This window comes from Odontesthes bonariensis, chromosome 16, assembly GCF_027942865.1.
Source record: "Odontesthes bonariensis isolate fOdoBon6 chromosome 16, fOdoBon6.hap1, whole genome shotgun sequence".
NCBI lineage: Eukaryota > Metazoa > Chordata > Actinopteri > Atheriniformes > Atherinopsidae > Odontesthes > Odontesthes bonariensis.
Genome location: NC_134521.1, coordinates 13,949,407 through 13,968,566, shown reverse-complemented (window position 1 = coordinate 13,968,566; position 19,160 = coordinate 13,949,407). Strand labels below are relative to the sequence as shown.

The 19,160-nt window shown below is 39.0% G+C and overlaps 1 protein-coding gene across 1 annotated transcript in view; it reads left to right on the top strand.

Moving 5' to 3' along the window:
• fgf11b (fibroblast growth factor 11b) overlaps positions 1-19,160 on the top strand; it is a 41,042-nt gene extending 21,882 nt beyond the window's left edge. The window contains exons 2-5 of the mRNA XM_075486310.1: positions 7,313-7,423; positions 8,396-8,499; positions 17,848-18,046; positions 18,128-19,160. Coding sequence (XP_075342425.1) covers positions 7,313-7,423; positions 8,396-8,499; positions 17,848-18,046; positions 18,128-18,264 — 551 coding nt within the window. The 3' untranslated portion in view covers positions 18,265-19,160. The remainder of the gene's footprint in view (positions 1-7,312; positions 7,424-8,395; positions 8,500-17,847; positions 18,047-18,127) is intronic.

Genomic DNA, 19,160 nt, shown 5'->3' with positions numbered 1-19,160 from the left:
CACAAACCATTGATATTTTTAAGGATTATTCCCCAAATTTAACGCAGTAAATTAAGTTTACTTATCACAAGGAGTGCTACTCAGATTCACAAAACAGTTACCCATAAAGGTTCAAGGAAAGAAGGATCTTGAGTTGAGAGTGAAGCTGTGGGATAACTAGCTTTTTATTTGCATTGAAGTACATTGAGGGTGTTTTTTGTGGAGGTTAATGTATGTATGTATATATACTCAGATAATTTAATCATCAAGTAAACGTACCAATACAGGAGCAAAAATACTTTGATACAGGAAAAATCAGTCGAATAAATCCTGCTTACTACAACAAAAAAAATTTATCAACAGCAAATGTTATTAAAGTAATAAAGTAAGTGCTGGATTGATCCCATTCCTTGATACATTAACACAAATTACAGAATTATTCTTACTCAGTTTTAGAATACAAGCAGCATGTTACTGTTGTAGTGGAGCTACACTGGAGCACTTGATATGCAGCTGCATATGGACAGGTACACCATACTCATGGGGCTGTTGCAATACTATTTGATGGTAGCAAACTGAATCAATTTCATGAGATGCTTGCACTTCAGGAGTAAAAGTGGGCTGCTCAATACAGTGTCGATGGTTCTAATATAGATAAATAATTCAAATTAATTAATAAGTAAATACATTTTTTTTCTTAAAAGGCTGGGCATTCTATCTCCTCCCTGCTCACATGTTGAAGTGTATGTGGGAAAGACAATGATGATTTAATCTCAATCTCCACTACGGCAGGTGTGAATTTGTTCAAAATCCGCGATAACGATGCCACGACAAGTATGAATTTGTACATAATCCGCGATAGCGATGCCACGACAGGTGTGAATTTGTACATAATCCGCAATATCAATGCCACGACAGGTGTGAATTTGTACATAAACCGGAATAGTGATGCCACAACAGGTGTGAATTTGTACATAATCCGCGATAGCGATGCCACGACAGGTGTGAATTTGTACATAATCCAGAATAGCGATGCCACAACAGGTGTGAATTTGTACATAATCCGCGATAGCGAAGCCACGACAGTGTGAATTTGTACATAATCCAGAATAGCGATGCCACAACAGGTGTGAATTTGTACATAATCCACGATAGCGATGCCACGACAGGTGTGAATTTGTACATAATCCAGAATAGCGATGCCACAACAGGTGTGAATTTGTACATAATCCGCAATAGCGATGCCACGACAGTGTGAATTTGTACATAATCCATGATAGCGATGCCACAACAGGTGTGAATTTGTACATAATCCGCGATAGCGATGCCACGACAGTGTGAATTTGTACATAATCCATGATAGCGATGCAACAACAGGTGTTAATTTGTACATAATCAGCGATAGCGATGCCACGACAGGTGTGAATTTGTACATAATCCGTGATAGCGATGCCACGAGAGGTGTGAATTTGTACATAATCCGTGATAGCGATGCAACAACAGGTGTGAATTTGTACATAATCCGCGATAGCAATGCCACGACAGGTGTGAATTTGTACATAATCCGAAATAGCGATGCCACAACAGGTGTGAATTTGTACATAATCCGTGATAGCGATGCCACGACAGGTGTGAATTTGTACATAATCCGGAATAGCGATGCCACAACAGGTGTGAATTTGTACATAATCCGTGATAGCGATGCCACAACAGGTGTGAATTTGTACATAATCCGCGATAGCGATGCCACAACAGGTGTGAATTTGTACATAATCCGGAATAGCGATGCAACGACAGGTGTGAATTTGTACATAAGCCGCGATATTGATGCCACGTCAAGTGCACGGTATCTTTTACTGTTGCTTGTTTTTAATTCATTTTAATTATTTTATTTGTTTCTCTATATATTTTTTAATGTATTTTTAATCATTCTTCCACTCCCCGCTGCAATGCTTTTATTTCATGTAAAGCACTTTGAATTGTTTTGTACATGAAATGTGCTATACAAATAAATTTGACTTTGAATTTGACTTTGAATAGTCAGACGCCGCGTGGTTCAGTACAACCTATCCTTGTAGGGTTTATGTACATTTTGTGGAGAGCATGACAAGTATGTTTATACCTCAACAATTTGACATAAACTATGGTTAAGACCAGCAAAGAATGTCTGCAGATGTGTAGACTCACAAAGTGGTGTCAAAATGATCTGGCAGCGGTACAGTCCTGAGTCATCCTAACCTTGGGAGGGACCAGTGCTCTTCATGGGTACAAAACCTTGTACGCAAACTGAACTGGACCCAACTATTACTTTAATGTTGGACCCAACATGAACTTTACCCAACTGCAAAAAACAGTCACATATCCAAATGGTAATGCTTTTGGAGCTATTTGCTACAAACAAATAAGTATTAATTCAAAAGTTGTCAAAGTAAAACTTTGTGTCTTATCTGATCAAAAAATTTTATCCTTCTCTTTTATGCTTGGATGTAATCCATACAATCCATTCTCCAGATTTGGAAAGATACACCCATGTTTTCTTTTACACCGCTCTTGCTGAGTAAAACAGTAATGCTAATCCACTCTTTGTATCAGCTTGAAAGGCCCTTTAGCTGTCATGGTGACGCATGATAAATGCAAATTTGTTTGGCTGCATCTAATATGACGAAGATAACTTACCGTTTGAATTTTTGAACAATGATAATGATTGCTCATTCAGTAGTACAGCTGCTAACATTAGCATTGCAAATTTGCTATTATCTAAACTCTGCTATGAGTCTGATCTGCTCACTGACCCTTTCTTCACCTCATCAGAGGGTGCACTTGCAGATCATTTGGTTCCTTTCTTTGGCCTTAGATACATACACACACACACATATAGGTTTGTACAAACATCTATTAATGGCTGTATATTTATAATACATTACATGATGTGACACGTCATGTGTCACACAATTTCATGAGACCAGACTGGGGTCCCCGGGACCAGTTTTGGATCGATCCATGAAGGCGGGGTATGCCTCAAAGACAGGAAGTGTGGTGTCTGGAATTTAGACATGGCACCCAAAGTTGCTTATTACAGCTGGTTCGTATCCTACATGGCAGCTTCACTGCTGATGCTTTCTTGGTTTGTTTGTGAATAAGATAAAGTTTCAGGTGTTTTGAGCGCTGCTCAGTTAAACAAACAAAACAAAAAAAACAGAAAAGAGAAATCAATTCAGGATGGTTCCAACGAAAAGTTGAACAGTTGATTAATATGCATGTTATTTTCTTCATTAGTCTTTCTTTTTTTTTTTTATCTTGTTTTTTTTTTTTTTCCATGAAAACTCCCTATGGAGAGCAATGGAGTTTTGATTGCAGCCATATTGCACAAACTGCTGAATTTCTTCCTATAGTAAATGTGCTTTTTTCTCCAGCACATGCAGTCATCATTCTTAATGAAATGACAGTGTCACATCATTCACTCTGTGCCCCTGCTGTCCATCTGCTCCCTTCTCTCCTCCCTGATCCTCCCATTTCCCCTTCTGTCTTGGTCTCTCATCTCTCTCTTTTTGATCTGTGGGCACAAGTAATGAATGGTTTCCGTGCTCTGATTGGATGATATGCTTTGTTATAAGGTGGGATGAAAGAGAGCATAACTCAAAGAGTATGAATTGGAGAACAAGAGAAAGGAACAGAAAGAGTGAGCATAGAGACTAGCTGAAATGTTTTGACAAGCACCTTTGAAGGAGAGAGGACCGGGAGCGCTGCAGATGCCTTCATGTCACAACGGGAGTAGGTCACAGTTTCACTGATGTTTCAACCCTGGCACAGTTCCTCTGAGAAATAGTGGTACAGATCTCATCCCTGCCTCTCTTGCCACTCTGCCTCTCTGCGCTAGTATAAGGAAGACGGGCATATTGCACAGTGCCCTTGGTCATTCCCTGGGGAGTTTGTATGAGGGTATGAGAGGAGTTTAGTAAAGGGGGAAATCCTAGATGACCCACAGTCCTCAAGAGGTTTCAGCCTAAGCTCTTTTCTCTGTGTTTCATCTTCCTTGTTAAAGCAGCAGTGATGGAGACTGGTCAGTTCACTGACCATGCTAAATGACTGCGCTTTGAGTTATGTTAGGGGACTGGCAGGATTCTTCTTTCCTCGCAGATGAGGCTTCTCTTAAAGAGCTGCACCGCAAGCTGCAGGAACTCCCACTCCATCCTCTCCTCCAGCCTCCAGAGTCCTTCAACATATATCTTTTATTTAGAGAAAGGCAGACGAACTCACCTGACTTTAAGATCTGATGGACCCGGCCGTACCTATAACAACACTGGAAGGACTAAACAGTTCACATTTGCATTAAAAAAGGCCCACATACACAATGATATCACCCATTTGGTTTAGACAACAATTTCAAAGCCATTTGGCCATAGACATCTGTTCTTTTGAGCTTGAAGATCATAACTATACAAATCTATGTACATGCATTTGACATTTTTATGTGATTTTAGACCGTTGGAGAATGTCAGATTCATTGTGTGTTGTAAGTACAGTCAGGCAATTTAGGCTGAAACTGTACTATGGGCATTTACTGATTAAATATGATATATTTACTATCCTTTAGTGAGATATCAAATCTCTATTCGCTTGCAGAAAAATATACAACATAAATATTTGTATAATTTTGTAACAGAAGTTTGTGAAGTGTTTTAAGTTTTGATACACGTTCCATTTACTAATTATGTTAAAGACAATTAATATTCTGTTCTGCCAAGGATTGTCTTGAGTGAAAAAAAATTAATACTGGTGTCAACAGCATGCCAATTAGCCCTTTCATAAGTCATGTTTTTTAAAGAATAAATACAATAAAAATAAATGTATGAGGCTGTGTACTGTGTGTCTTTGAAGGAGCAGGACTGAAGCAAGTTACTTAAAAAGTCTACCCATGCTTAAAAAAAGAAAAATGTAAAAAGCACTGAATTGTAAAGCCGGTTTCTTGTATTTTTAACCTGAGCCTTCAAGTGTTATTTCTAGTTCCTGAAAATCAGCTCACCCTGCCATCTAGACATTAATAATTACTACTCCATTTCCTCCATTTGTCTGCTGGCTAAAGTGTTTCTAAAGTATTTGAATATTTTATAAATCACCAAGTGAAAAAAGTTTTTATCTGATAATACTTTTTAGTCTTGAGATCAAGCTGTCCTACTGCAGCAGCAGTTAGTTACTTATAATATTATTACTATGTAATCCTCAGTAAATAAACAGAACTGTGCAGCTTTATTTGTGCCTAAACTGTAGATCACAGGCTGCTTTTATGTAGACTTACCTTAGTGTCATAGCTGTAGATATGGGAAATATCTATCAGAAAGAATTCAGTGTGGATAATCATACATCGGCATTTTTGACAGCAGTGTCTCACAAGAATCTATCTTCTGACCTACTTTTGTTTTCATAAATTGGGTCAGGGAACAAATCCAACCAATATACATTTATATGCTTGAAACAATCATTTATATGGTGGCATTCTCTTAATCTTCTATGGATTGAGTCGAGATTTAGCAGGATGGTTTATTACCGTTACATGTTCTTGGAATAAGGCAGCTGATCCTACTGTCTTGGGCTTTTGAGACGCATATATAACAAGAGTCACCCCCTACAAATATATAGTTATATGGCATTGTTATTAAAAAGCTGGCTCTTTGTATGCTCATTGATAACCTCCTGAAAACTCTCGAAGCAAAACTAAGCTATTTCCATTTGTTTCCTATTTGCATCCAGAAATGAAACTGTGCAGTGGTCATTTTACTCTGATTGGTGGGAGCTACATATATGCAGCTTGCTCCTTGTGTAATTCGTAACAAATGACAATTTCGAAAACTCACCTGTGTACACCAGTGTTGCAGTTTATTTGCAAGATTCAATGGATGGTTGGCATTACTTTCCTGAGAAGAGCAAAGCTTTTTTTGAATGAGACATCTGGAAGTCAGCAGATGTTGCTTCAAACCTGTATATTGTCTGGCATGAATGTTTCCTTCCCAAATGTTCAAGTTACCCGTACTGTGTTCACCATCACATTCAATGCCATCACAGGTGCTGGCTCTTAAACTTTGCTGAAAACAATTAGGGTAGAACCTCTCCTGTTTTGCTAGCAGAGTGCAGTGTCCATAATTTCCAAAATGAAATTAGAATCTTTTATTTTCTGACCATAGAACAGTTGCTGTAGCTCTTGTCATATTTTCTACCAAGCTTTTTCTGTAAAACCCCAGATCTGTAAAAGGTTTCGCTGTGCTGGTTTGAATGCTTTTTACTTAAAGGATTTGTGCTGGTGCTTTTTGATTTTTCTTATGAGAAACCATGCCAACAGAAACATTTTCAAAGCCCAAGTAATGCCAAGAAAAAGACTCCAAATGTGCATGAGTTGCAGAGGAGTTGTTTTGGATGTAGTGCTCTGCAAAACTGAGAGAAGGGAGCAGGAAGTTGAAACCATTTTTTCCCCTTAATCATCATGGGGAATGTGAGATCACTGGCAAAATGGAATGGACAAAACAGAAATCCAGTTGTAATCCTGCACATGGTACTGAGAAAGTGCATCTGTGCACCCCTAATTTTTTCTAAATGTTCTGGCTACAGAGAGTTCACATGTATTACCTGCCAGTGCTGCATGTGATGTTATCAGTTCAGGCCTTGCCAAAATACATTCACAACAACTCAATGCATTCATGGCAGTTTTTATATATTATTTATTTATTTATTTGTTTTTCATAATTAATTTGTACTTTAGCCACATAATTTCACTTTAGGGATTGATCAAGTTTTATTCTAGTCTAATTCAATTCAATTGATGTAAATCTTAAATAAACGTTGGCCCAGATAAGGTGGTGATATTTGTGGATCTTGTTTATGTACACACTTTTTCATATATTGTATAGCTTTTAAAGGATTTATGAATGTAGCAACAACATGTGTTGACTGATTTCCTCTGCAGAACCACGTCTGCTTTTATTGCAGTGCCACCAAATGGATAAAAAAATAATCAGGAACATTCAATAAACAGAATATCTCAACATCAAGAGTGCAGAGAATCCAAAGAAACATATGCACTCTTAATATTGAGATATTCTGTTTATTGTGCTCTACAATTAAAAAAAAAATATGCGTACTATATTGTAGATGATGAAATTGCAAGAATTTAGAAAATTTTATGTCTACCGTTTGATTATTAAACGGTCCAACTTCTCTGTGTCTTTATTAAAACTGATATCTGTAACTTGTGCCCTTTTCAGGTTCTATGAATTAGTGAATGTCATTTTCTTGCTTTCAGAATCCTTCTAACGTGATGTTATTTTACTGTGATCTCTTGCAGAGCCACAGTTGAAAGGCATTGTTACCCGGCTGTACAGTCAACATGGATACTACCTGCAGATGCAGCCTGATGGCACCATTGGCAGCACAAAAGATGAAAGCAGCTCATTTTGTGAGTGTGCCCGTTTTCTTTTTCTATCTAGAGTCTGTGTGTTTGTTTTTACCCTGTTTATTACGTTTACCCATAACCCACATTTACAGGAATTGAATACATGCAAAGTACCAAATTCAGGTTACACCTACAATTTTAACCATCATATGAAGAACTGAACAGCTCCGGCCCTCATTTGGAGCCAAATCTCCAATTCTGGCAATGTTAATGCTGCAATGTGCATACTTAACTAAAAAGAATCACGGCAGGTGCCAGGCCATGCTACAGGGACGCCGAGGCTGAGGAATTCTGGAAAAAGTTAGGATTTTGTCAGCTCACCTGTCATATTTGCCTAAATTAGCAGTTATTTTTGTCTATAAGTTGGAAGGAACATCATGTCAATCTTCAGCAATTTACTGTTTCCTCACTCTAGTATAGAAATGATAAGATCCCAGAAGCTGACTCTGATCGTATCTGCAACTCACTATAGGAAAGTTATGAAACCACAAAAACAGACTTTGCCATGGCTGAGATGAGTGTTGAACCTGTCCTTCAGCAAAGAAAAAAATGAAATACAATGTTCTCTTTATATCACCATTGCTATTATTTTTCAGCAGTTGATTTATAAAACTCAGGCCCTCAACTTGCATAAATTATTTCCTGGGGAGACATTATTGTTAATAGTAGTTTAATCAACCCAGAAGCTGTACCTCCCTTGTTTTTTTTTTTATTATCCATGTTTAGAGGCAGTTTAAAGCACACACTGAACGTAACAAGGTGTAATGTTTCCATAAAAATGAACTCTAAGAGGTTGCATCATTTGGGCTTATGAGAACTATTGCATGCAGCAGGGACTGGAACCATTTAGGCTGCAACAATGAAACAGAATGTGTTGCTATACAGTGCTTCAGATTTCTCAAGCTTCTGACTTTTTCTTATTTGCCTCTCTCTTTGTCATGCTCACTTTCTCTCCTACTTTATTCCCTGATTTAGCACAGTTCAACTTAATTCCGGTGGGACTGCGGATTGTGGCAATTCAGGGGACGAAAACAGGGTTGTACCTCGCTATGAATAGCGAAGGATACCTCTATACCTCGGTAAGCTTGCCCTACGGATCAGTCAACTACAGAAAAAAAAGCCCCCTTTGGATAACATAATATGTTGCTGTGATTCCATTTCAGTAAAAAATCTAAATAGATGCATGTTTGTTCTGACTTTTGATCATAATTCTAGCATTCAAGTTTAGATCTTAGTTAAGATATCAGCCACAATTTTAAAACAGGTTTAACAAGTAACATAGATAATCTTGTTTCAATGTGATGTTCTGCTGTTAGAACTTTATATTTGACACTAAAATGTACCGTATAATCACCCACATAAAGTCTCTTTTCTCACTAGTACTATCACTGTTGCTAGTATGGTAACATTTGTTGCTGTATATATTATTATACATTATCAAATATTTAATCATGAGGACATTATCTGGTTAAATAGAGCTTCACCTCCACACAACACATCCCCCATCCATCCATACCACACACCATCACTTAAAATGTTTCTGTTCTTTGTTCTCTATTTTGTTTTTTGGTCTAAACAATTGTCTTTTAAACCTTAAGTCTTATTGTTCCACCTTATTTAATTAATTCATTTATTCATGTATTTATTGTTCCTGTGCTTCTCTCCGAAAAAAAAAAAAAAAAAAACGTTTTCAGACTAAGGTTGAGTGTCCATGCCTCGAAGGATCGGAGCTGTTCTGGTGTCATGAGGGAAGAATATTAGGCACATGGTTTTTAATGTTCTGACTGACAGCAGTTAAGTCAAGTTTAGTCTCAGTGTTTGGTACTCACATCTGTCTTGAAGAGAAGTTATGGCCTGTTCACATCACTGACACAATTTTAGAGTGAGAATACCGATCAAGGCTTTATCATCTGCTGTCACTTTGGATTTAGAGGTTCAGCTGACTGTCAGTTAGACTTCAGTTTAATGTCCCTCTCTTTTCAGGATAAAATGGTTAAAGTATTACTGGTTTAAGATCAGCTATGCAGTCTCTGATATACTTATATGTACACTTTATCATAAGCATATTTAAGCATTTTTAAAGACTAATGGAATATGGGTAGTGCATGTTGGTTGAGGAAACACATAATCCAGCAGCGCTGGTTGCACTGTGCAGACAAATCAGTATCGTGTCCAGCACTAGAGTCTAATTTAGGGCACAACACTTGACATTATGCAAAAGGTCTTTGAAGTGGATCTCAGCAGGTGGTGACTCTCTCAGGGCTGACTGGTCCCCATCAGCACCTTGGAAAGCATTAGAGTCAGAAAATGTTGTCTGATCAGTAGTCTGGACAGCACCCATGACACTGATACACATAATTAGTGTCAAATCACTTAACCATGGCCACATGGTTGATAACATGTGACTGAAAATGCTGACATTGCGTACCTTACTGCAGCAACCATTTCTGCATAAGACATTGCTGCACGTTTTGAATGATGTTATATTGGCAGCAGTGACTAGACTCTAAAAGCAAAATAGCTTCACACTGTTTGCTGTAATGAGTTGGATTGTCTTTGTCAGATGATTTATCAACCAGTGTTGCCTTTCTTGCTTGATGCAATATTTAATCAACTATGCACTCATTTGTTATACAACTTGAATTTTAATATCAGCAAGAAGATATATTTTGAGCAGATTGCTTGCACAAAGAAAATCATATGTGTCAGAGAGGGGAGAGCTCTCTGATGACAGTAAATGCAGCTCACTGTTGGAAGTGTGGGAATGGAAAATGTATGTAAAAACATAGAATGCAAGTGAGAGCATCTGTGCATGTAAGAGTTAAATATTGAAACATGGCATGCATGTACGACATTTCTATTTTCTTCTGAGTACCTGACTAATGTGAGTTAGACTTTGGTGCCTACGACTGAGAACAGAGGAAAAAAGCAGGGGCTTCCTTAGGAATAGTCAGTAGCTGTATTGCATCCCACATTGACCTCTTTCTAAGAATTTCCTCACACACACACAGCTACAATACTTTTTTTTGGCGACGAACATCAGAACAGCTGTACTCTTGTGTATTATTATGCATGCTTGACTTCACAATGCCACAGTATGTCTTTACTGTGCAGCTGATATACGTTTTTTTTCTTTTTAACTGAAGCATGGAAAAACATTACATGAAAGGGGCACAGCTTATTTCTCCTTTATGAAAAATAAGTTAATCTGTGCCACCATTAAGTGCTGCGGTGACTGGAGGAGGGATTGGTGGCTTCCTTCTGGCTATTTGCTTGTCTTCGTGTTTATGTTAAACGTTTTGGGTTTTTTAGTGCTGACCTTGTCTTTTCGATTTCCATTGAATATATTATTGTGCCATATGTTATAATAATAATGTGTTGATCTTGTTTTTCATACTCTGTATTCTTGACTACGTGCTTTTGAAATCATGTTTCCTTCTTCTTCACAGTAAGCTTTTGTTAAGGTCTTCTGGTTTTGTTGGTTTCGTCTTTATTTGATTGTATTTTTTGAAAATCTCTTTTTTGTAGTGTGCAGACTGAGCGCAGTCTATTTTTGGGGTTTTCTGTTTAGGACTCTTCCGGAGTTCACATTTGTTTTAGATCTTGTGCTTTTTGGAATCCCGTTCTTTAAAAAGAAAAAGAAAGGAAAAAAAGGAAGCCATTTCATTTCTTTGTCTGGCTCCTCCTGAGTCGTGCCTGTATTTGGGTCATCCATCCATCTCCTCCAAACATGAAAGTTCTTGGATGTTCTTGATGATTATTCTGCCGTTTTCTTTCTCTCTGAATGATTGCAGGGAAACTTTTCCATGCACCCGATTCACAAATACAGTGGTCATGTTGTGAGACTGGCTCTGTCACAAGCAAAGTAAATTAACCTTTGCCTTGACTCAAGCATTAATCTCAGCCACACTACCTGCAGGTGACAACTGAAAACGGCTAGACCTGATACAAAAATAGAGCTTAGCTTATTCCTGCCTCATTTTATAATCAAGAGGCTCATCTCATTTCTGTAATCTCTGCCTAGTGTACCCTCCATCCTCCTGCCTTAGACCTGGAAACATTCAAGGCCAGAAATTTTGAAGGACGTCTCAATTCCTATAATGTACTAAGAAGAGAGAGGATCGATGAGAGAGGAGGCTTGCCAGAGGAGTTAAAAGCAGGAATGCAAGTTTTTTCGTCACTTGTGACGTCTGAAGAGAGCATGGCACATTAATCCTACACTTTAAAACCAAATTAAAAGTAAATATCTACTTTGTCACAAACAGATTTAATGTTCATCTGGCAGAGAAAATTGAATAAAGCGCAAGACTGCAATATAAAAATGGTTAGATGATGCAGCTGTGTCACACATCAGATTTTAGTGACATCAGTTTAAAATGACGCTCTGACGCACGGGCGTCTCATTTGGTTAAATGCCTGTTACCTCGACTCCTCTCTTAGCATGTCTGTCCTCACATCCTCTGCTCACAATTCTTGTGGGAGGGACAAAACCGCGAGGAGAGGAGTCGGGTGGAGGAATCGAGTGTGTGCAATTTGGGAAATGGAATAAGGGGTATATGCTCTGAAAATACCCCCATGACCATTGACAAGCATGTATTTAAGAAATTGTTTCTATTAGTTTAAAGAGGAACTACAGTGCAGACACACATAGGCAGGCAGGTACAAGAAAGAATAAGCCATCTTTATTTGAAAGCTGATGCAATTTATGGTAATTCAAAGGAAACCAAACTCTAAAGAAACTTTGGAGAGTCGGGGGAAAAAAATGCATTGCCAAAGAGAAAGATGGTCCAAAGAATATGAAGCCAAATACTGAGGATGAAGTAATGTAGTGCAACAGGTTAAGACACGAATGGAAATGGAAAAAAGGAGTTCAAAGAACAACAACAAGACAAAGGTGGAATGTAAGAACAACAACAATACAAGACAGTAAATAAGAGGAAACTAACAGAGGCACATGGGGAGGGGAGAATACCGGGAAAACAAATTAAAAATATGAGGAAAAACAAAAGGACTATGATGATTTCTGTGCCAATTGAATATTCTACATGGACATACACAAACATCGACATGTATGTGTTTTGTCAGGAAAGAACATGCTCAGAGGAAGACCAAAGTTGACCATCAGGTTCAACTCTAGGCAGTATTAACCATCTGCACCACTGCCTTGTCTTCATTAAACAGTGAGATAAACATAAGAATCAAACAGGTCTTGTATCAGGTTCCATTAAAAAAAGTCTCTTAATAAAGTGAATAAGCTTGAGAAGTATTGATGAAGAAATGTCCTTTCTGTGCTTATCATGGGAGGATTATTGAGATGCAGGACAACGCCAGCTGCTAGATATAATCACTTCTATCACAGGGGAGCAAGAGAAAATGTGGACATTAGAAAAAGTAGCAGAGAGAATAATTGGCCTGAGTGAGACAAAAGAGAAGAAGAGCAGAGAGCTAAGGATAAAGAAAGACTATTTGCAGGGGAGCCACTTAAGAGCAGTCAGAGAACGCAAAGCCAGGCTCTATATTGTACCAAAGCTTTCCTTTAAAAATTCTTTAGGGGTGCATTGGAAAGTAGTTCTTGCTGTCCGCTAAGATATGAAACCGCTTATGATATCCATCAGTCAGTGTTCTCCATGTCCAAAAAATTTTAGAGATCAGGAATTTTTGATAGGCAGCAGAAATGTCAGCTACTGTCAGCAATGTATTGACAGGGGCCTTTAGCTGTCAATCAGCACTGCAGAGCCATGAGTCACATTATCATCCAGTCTGCTCTTGTGATGCAAACATTAGATGCCTATATTAGAGCAATGGGAGCAGGCTTTACATGTGTGGTGCTGGACAGTGATAGCTGCCAGTCTCATCCACTGTAAACTCCTTTTAATAAGCACATCTATGCCCCACTGACTTATGTAACGTGGCATGTCATTGTGCCTCTACATCTGGCTCAACAACAACAACATCAAGAACATGCCCTTCTAGTGTTTTCCCTCCCTGGAAACACTCACACAGCACAGATTGTGCACGTGTGTGTGTGTGTGTGTGTGTGTGTGTGTGTGTGTGTGTGTGTGTGTGTGTGTGTGTGTGTGTGTGTGTGTGTGTGTAACAGAGGATCGCTGTGAATGAGCTTTACGTTTCACGTCATGCGAACGGGTCGCTGCAGCAGTAACACAGTGCAACGGGAATGTGGTGGTATTACTGCAGCTGGGCAGATTTCACTGCAACTCAGACTGTTCTGGAAGCTGATGGGATGGTCAATAGATGCAGAAAGCCTGTGACCCCTGCTGTCTACATAAGGCACTGCATATAATTGTACATCATGGTGCTGAAAAATGGTTTGAATTCCAGAAAAAGAGCTACATTTTAGGGGTATTAGCTCCAAATCCATGCTGGCACAGGCATCATGAAATGAAAGTAAACAAGATATAGCACAAAAGTCCGAGTAAATTTCTTCGACTGAGAGCAACATTAGGGCGATATTAGAGCAAGGTGTTAGTTAGATTTAGGGAGCTCTGCCTTGTGAGTGTATTATATTAGTACTTCACTGTTTTTGTTTAGTGCACTTGCAGTGTATGGTGGCACAGAGAGTAAAGCTTCCTGAAGCAGAATAGATGTAATCAGACACAAGGCGGAGGATGAAGGGGGAGGTGGTGTGTGTGGGCAGGGTGGGTCGAGATGACACTCCGCATCTTAAGAAGGTTCTTCCTATCTTAGGGATTCTCGACACGGACACTACATATTACCTTTCTCATCTGCTGTCATTCAAATTCATATTTGGCCTGAGGGACACAGAACAGAATACTGTCGCTTACCCACATTTCTCAACAAGTCATGGTTGAAGATAAAGGTTTTCATTCATTCTCAGTCGAAGTGCCCATTATTTAGATGGAGATATTCCCTCATCCCTCATCTTCAAAATTTGCAACACACCGTCAGCAATTGTTCATCTGCGCTGGGAAATCTGGTGGTTTGGGTTATATTGTAAATAAGGGCATCCCGTATTATCAAAGAAGAATTATTTCGTTGTCATATCTGTACTCACAAAATGTTTTTTTTTTTCTCTCTCTTGTTAGCCCAAAGGAGACCACTTGAATGAAATATTGCAGATGTGGATTCTATCATTAGACTAATTTCAGAGGAGTGATTATGAAGGGTAACTAGAGGATGACTTGGGAGAGGGGTTTTCACTGAGTCATTTCAGAGGTTGAGCTGAAGGGTGTTTTGCTGGACTGATGGCTTCTCTTTCAAGAAGGACATGGGTGTCAGATCCTGGGATGTTTTGACTTAAGCCCTTGTCAGGCCAGCGTTCCAGCTTTTGGTCCTGGGAGAGAAGCAAGTGTCTCCATTTCTCTTTTTTCCTGATCTACTTTATCACCAAGCAACCTCTCTGTCCTCTCCAAGTGAACCTCTGCTCTCCTTTCTGTCTCCGTCTTCCGTACTTCCCACCCCTCTTTCTCTCTGGCCTGATTAATAATGAATGAAGAGGATCATCTATCGATCCCATCCTCTGTGTTAGCACTGCAGAGGATATCAAACCTGTTAGGGGATCTTTAAATAGATTTGCAACGTAGGGGCAGTGGTGGTGTTTGTTGGGTTAAAGGTAGGGGTTTATTTTTATACAGAGGGAAGACAGTAGTGATACGAGCCTGGCGAGGGGGCACAAAGTCTCGTAATGCCTTCTCAGCACAAGAAGGATGCCCCCCTGTGAAGGAGAAAGGTGATGATCTGTGATAAGTGTGAAACTGGAGGTCTCCCACACCTTCTCAATCTCCCTCTGGCTCTATATTAAAGCTTGTCCATTTCAGGCTTTGATCTTTTGGCCTTCTTCTGTCGTCAAAGTCTCAGAGAAAATCTGCACTCAGCCAATTCTGCCCTGCTGCGCTCACTTAATCAATTCAGCAGATTGGCTTTGCTCCCTGACAGGGGGAGGACCCTGTCGAGACCCTGATGGAGACTAAGAGAGATGTATATCTGTCCCTATTGGTTAGTTTCACCAGCCAACATTATGCAGGGCTCAGTAGTCTTTATATTGAGGGCAGAGAGGGAGGGAAAGTGCTGCTGGAACATGATCATGTACAATGACTGGCTCAATTGCTGGATTTGGTCCAAGTTCTTTTAATTTGGTTTTATTCTGTCTATTCAGATTTAGCCAGTTACAGACAACTGACAGAAGATGAGTGGCCTATATTACAGACATTGTTTTCTTTGGAGCACTACAGGAAGACAGATTTTAACTCATGTTAACTTTGATTGTGGGCGGCCATGGGTGTGACCATGCATGCTGCCCATGTAATTTAATCACGTGATGGATTGATGACCTGTCGGGGATGTAAACTGCCTTTTACCAAATGGCAGCTTGCATATACTACAGCTCCCGCCCTGAATAGGATAAAGACGGTCTATATCAGATGGATTGAACTTTGATTGCACACCCAGTCTAAAAAGTGCTTTTAAATGTAGTGTCTTTTTAGTTTACTTAATGAAGTGTTTAGTTTGTAAGTCTTAATGGAGACATATTTCACAAGCTGACATGACTGTCTGAGGCTTTGGTGAAATGTCTTTGACATGCTTTGGTCAAAAACATAGATTAGGTACAAGAGCTCTTTTTTCTTGCATGAATTTGACCCCTTTTAAGAGCAGTTAAGGCAGGGGAGCAATACACTCACTTTACTCCACCTGTGTTCCGTAGGATCTGCCTTTTTTTAGACCGTTAGCACTCAACAGCCCTTGAAGCACATTACCATAACCATATGAGAGATCATACAGGAAATAACTTGAGAGCTCATACTAGCACACACAGACAAACAAAAGTCAGGCTATCACACACCAAATTGATAGAAAATGTATTACTTTACTCTCAAATACTTAGATTTCCCGAGTCTACAGTTCAACAACAGATAGCCGGTACCAATCCCTCTTTTAGGCACAAAATCACCAAGAGTCTTGTGTTGAGCTGGCTAAGGTTCTTAAAATGACCATAACTATAAGCTGGCCTATGAATATACCAGTAAAAAATAAGTTTAAGGATGACAAGTTTAAGGTAAAAAAAAAAATAGATATTCCGAATTTTCATTTTCTGACTGGGAAATAAATTATAGAACAGATTGCCTTGTTGGGACGTAAAACAGTAGGCATTTGTTTTCCTTAGTTAATTGAATTATATAATGGCTGATGAGAATTAGCTGTTAATAGTAAAGGAAAAGCAAGAATAAAAGAGTTTAAGCTTCCCACCTCTGAAGCATGTTTTTTTTTTAATTAATATTAATTCATCTTTTTTTAATCAAACAGAGAATAGGTGAGTTTTATTTCAAGAACGACCTGTATAAAACTCTAAATATAAGACTTGTCTGAGTGTGTTAATTTTTCTTCCTCTCCCTTGATGAACACCCTGCTTTTACACTGTCTGCCATTTCAGTTTAAGTAATTTACATCATAATTTATTCATTTGGCTTTTGTCCAAAGGTACTTGATAAAAGGTACATTACAATCTAAACCAAGGTGAATCAAGGACACTTTAGAATTAATTTTATTGATTAGCTTAATCATTGAAATGAAATTGGCAACAGCTTTGGTAACTAAATGCAAGTAATTTATCAAACGTAAATGTCAAAAATATGGAACAGTTTTCGCTTCTTAAATGCTGGTCTGTGGTTTCTTAGCAAATTATCGCTGAATATCTTTGTTGGTTTTTTTTGTTGCATTGTTTGGTAAAAAAAAATGTAATGGAAGAAACATATTAAATCAAATATTAGGATTTATCATTAGTTGCTGTCTAGCTTTGAATATGACATCCCCAAAAGACATTCTATAGTAAGCAATGTAATTTCAGCAGATTTATTTGGTCACTGGTTGAACATATTTAACAGCAAAAATAATGTGGACATATATATGCAGAAATGGTGAGTCTACAAAGTTATTTTGTTACCTCGACTGGTATTGAAGATCTTTAATATTTTAGACTGAAATTAGCATGCCTCTAAATTTGATCAAGTCAGATTTAGTTATTTATGTGTAAGTATAATATATGAATAAACAGTGAATTTGTAATTGTATTGGTGTAAGTGTTTTACACTCTCTGCTTTCTTCCTTTGTTAATGTGTTATGTTTAGCAGAGATGTTAATGCTATGTTTCACATATACTTTGCATCCCTTTCTTGCTGCTGACAAAAGACCACAATGTCCATGCTTTCAAAGCAACACACGTCCACGTAGAATTCTATCAATCCTCTCCCTCAGGATTGCAGCCACCTATTTAATGTACATCACTGTATGTGCCCATGCTTTTTTTTTTTTAAACTGTGTGATTACATGCACCAGAGTTCATCTTCAAAGAGAAATTTTGCAGTTTTCTCACGACATTTGCACTCTCATTTTCTTATCATGCTTTGTTTGCTAATATGAATGCACATCTTCCCCTTTCCAATGTTTCCTTTCAGGAGCACTTCACTCCTGAGTGTAAGTTCAAGGAGAGTGTGTTTGAGAACTACTACGTTACGTACTCATCCATGCTCTACCGCCAGACTCAGTCTGGTCGCTCCTGGTATATTGGTATCAACCGTGATGGTCAGATCATGAAGGGGAACCGCGTAAAGAAGACCAAGGGAGCTGCACATTTCCTGCCTAAAGTTATAGAAGGTTTGTGCCTATTCATTGCTTTAGCACATTTCTTTGCTCAGTTATCTCTGTTAATCAAACAGCTATATCTTTGTCACACAGTTGCTATGTATAAGGAGCCATCGCTACATGAGCTCGCCGGTGAACCAGTGAGTCCTCCTCGGAAGACAGTGAAGACGTCAGATTCTCCAACTCTACAGAATGGACAGAAAGAAGCTCCCAAGGCTGAGGCCTCATAGCACAGGAGCCTGAGGGTGGGACAAAGGGCAGCATTGACAATGGGAACACAGTTGCCCTAAATGTACTGCAGGTGGCAGAGGGAATGGCCCTCCTGGCCACCATTTTCCAGAAGTGCGCTGCGAGATGTTGAGGGATAAAGTGTCAGCAGTCCATCATCAGCCCAGAAGACCTGAGAGAGGAGTCCCCCCTCACTTTAAAAAATAGAAAGAAAGCCCAGGGTCCTAGCCAGAACTAAACTCCCACCACATATCAGTCCCTCCCTCTTCCCCCCGTGATTTCTCAATGCAACGGTTCCTTCATTTCCCTGCCTAACTCAAACTCCTTGTCTCACTGAAAATTTCCTTTCTTGTCATATGCGTACCCAATGTTTGCTCTATTGTACTCAATATTCACCACTCACACATTTCCCCTGCTGGCTCGGCATTATAATCCTCGCCCTCGAGCTCATTGTTGAGCCCCAAAGTTGGTGACGGTGTGGTTCACTCGGCTCTCCACCCACCATCTGCCTACCAGCTGAGCTAATCATCAGGGTCGGCTAAAGTCAAAGAGAGATGAAACAGCTCAGAGAGGAAAAAAATGTGCAGGAAGTTTGGATCAGGACAGTCAAAATGAGTGTGTGGGAAAGTTATATGACAAAATCATTTAAAAGTAGTTTATTGAAACAGGTCTCCATGTTCTTTCTGTTCCTCGTTATCCTATGATAAAAACTAGAATTGATGACAGCACAGAGGGAGGCTCTGTCTGTAAAATAGAATTGAGATGATAACTAAAATAAATTAGATCAAATCACCATAAAGGTGGTGATAACACCCCTGGTAATATTGGCAATCCTGATGCACTTGATAATAAAGACAAGATCAGGATGTCTGATGTTGAAGATTACTACATTTTCTGA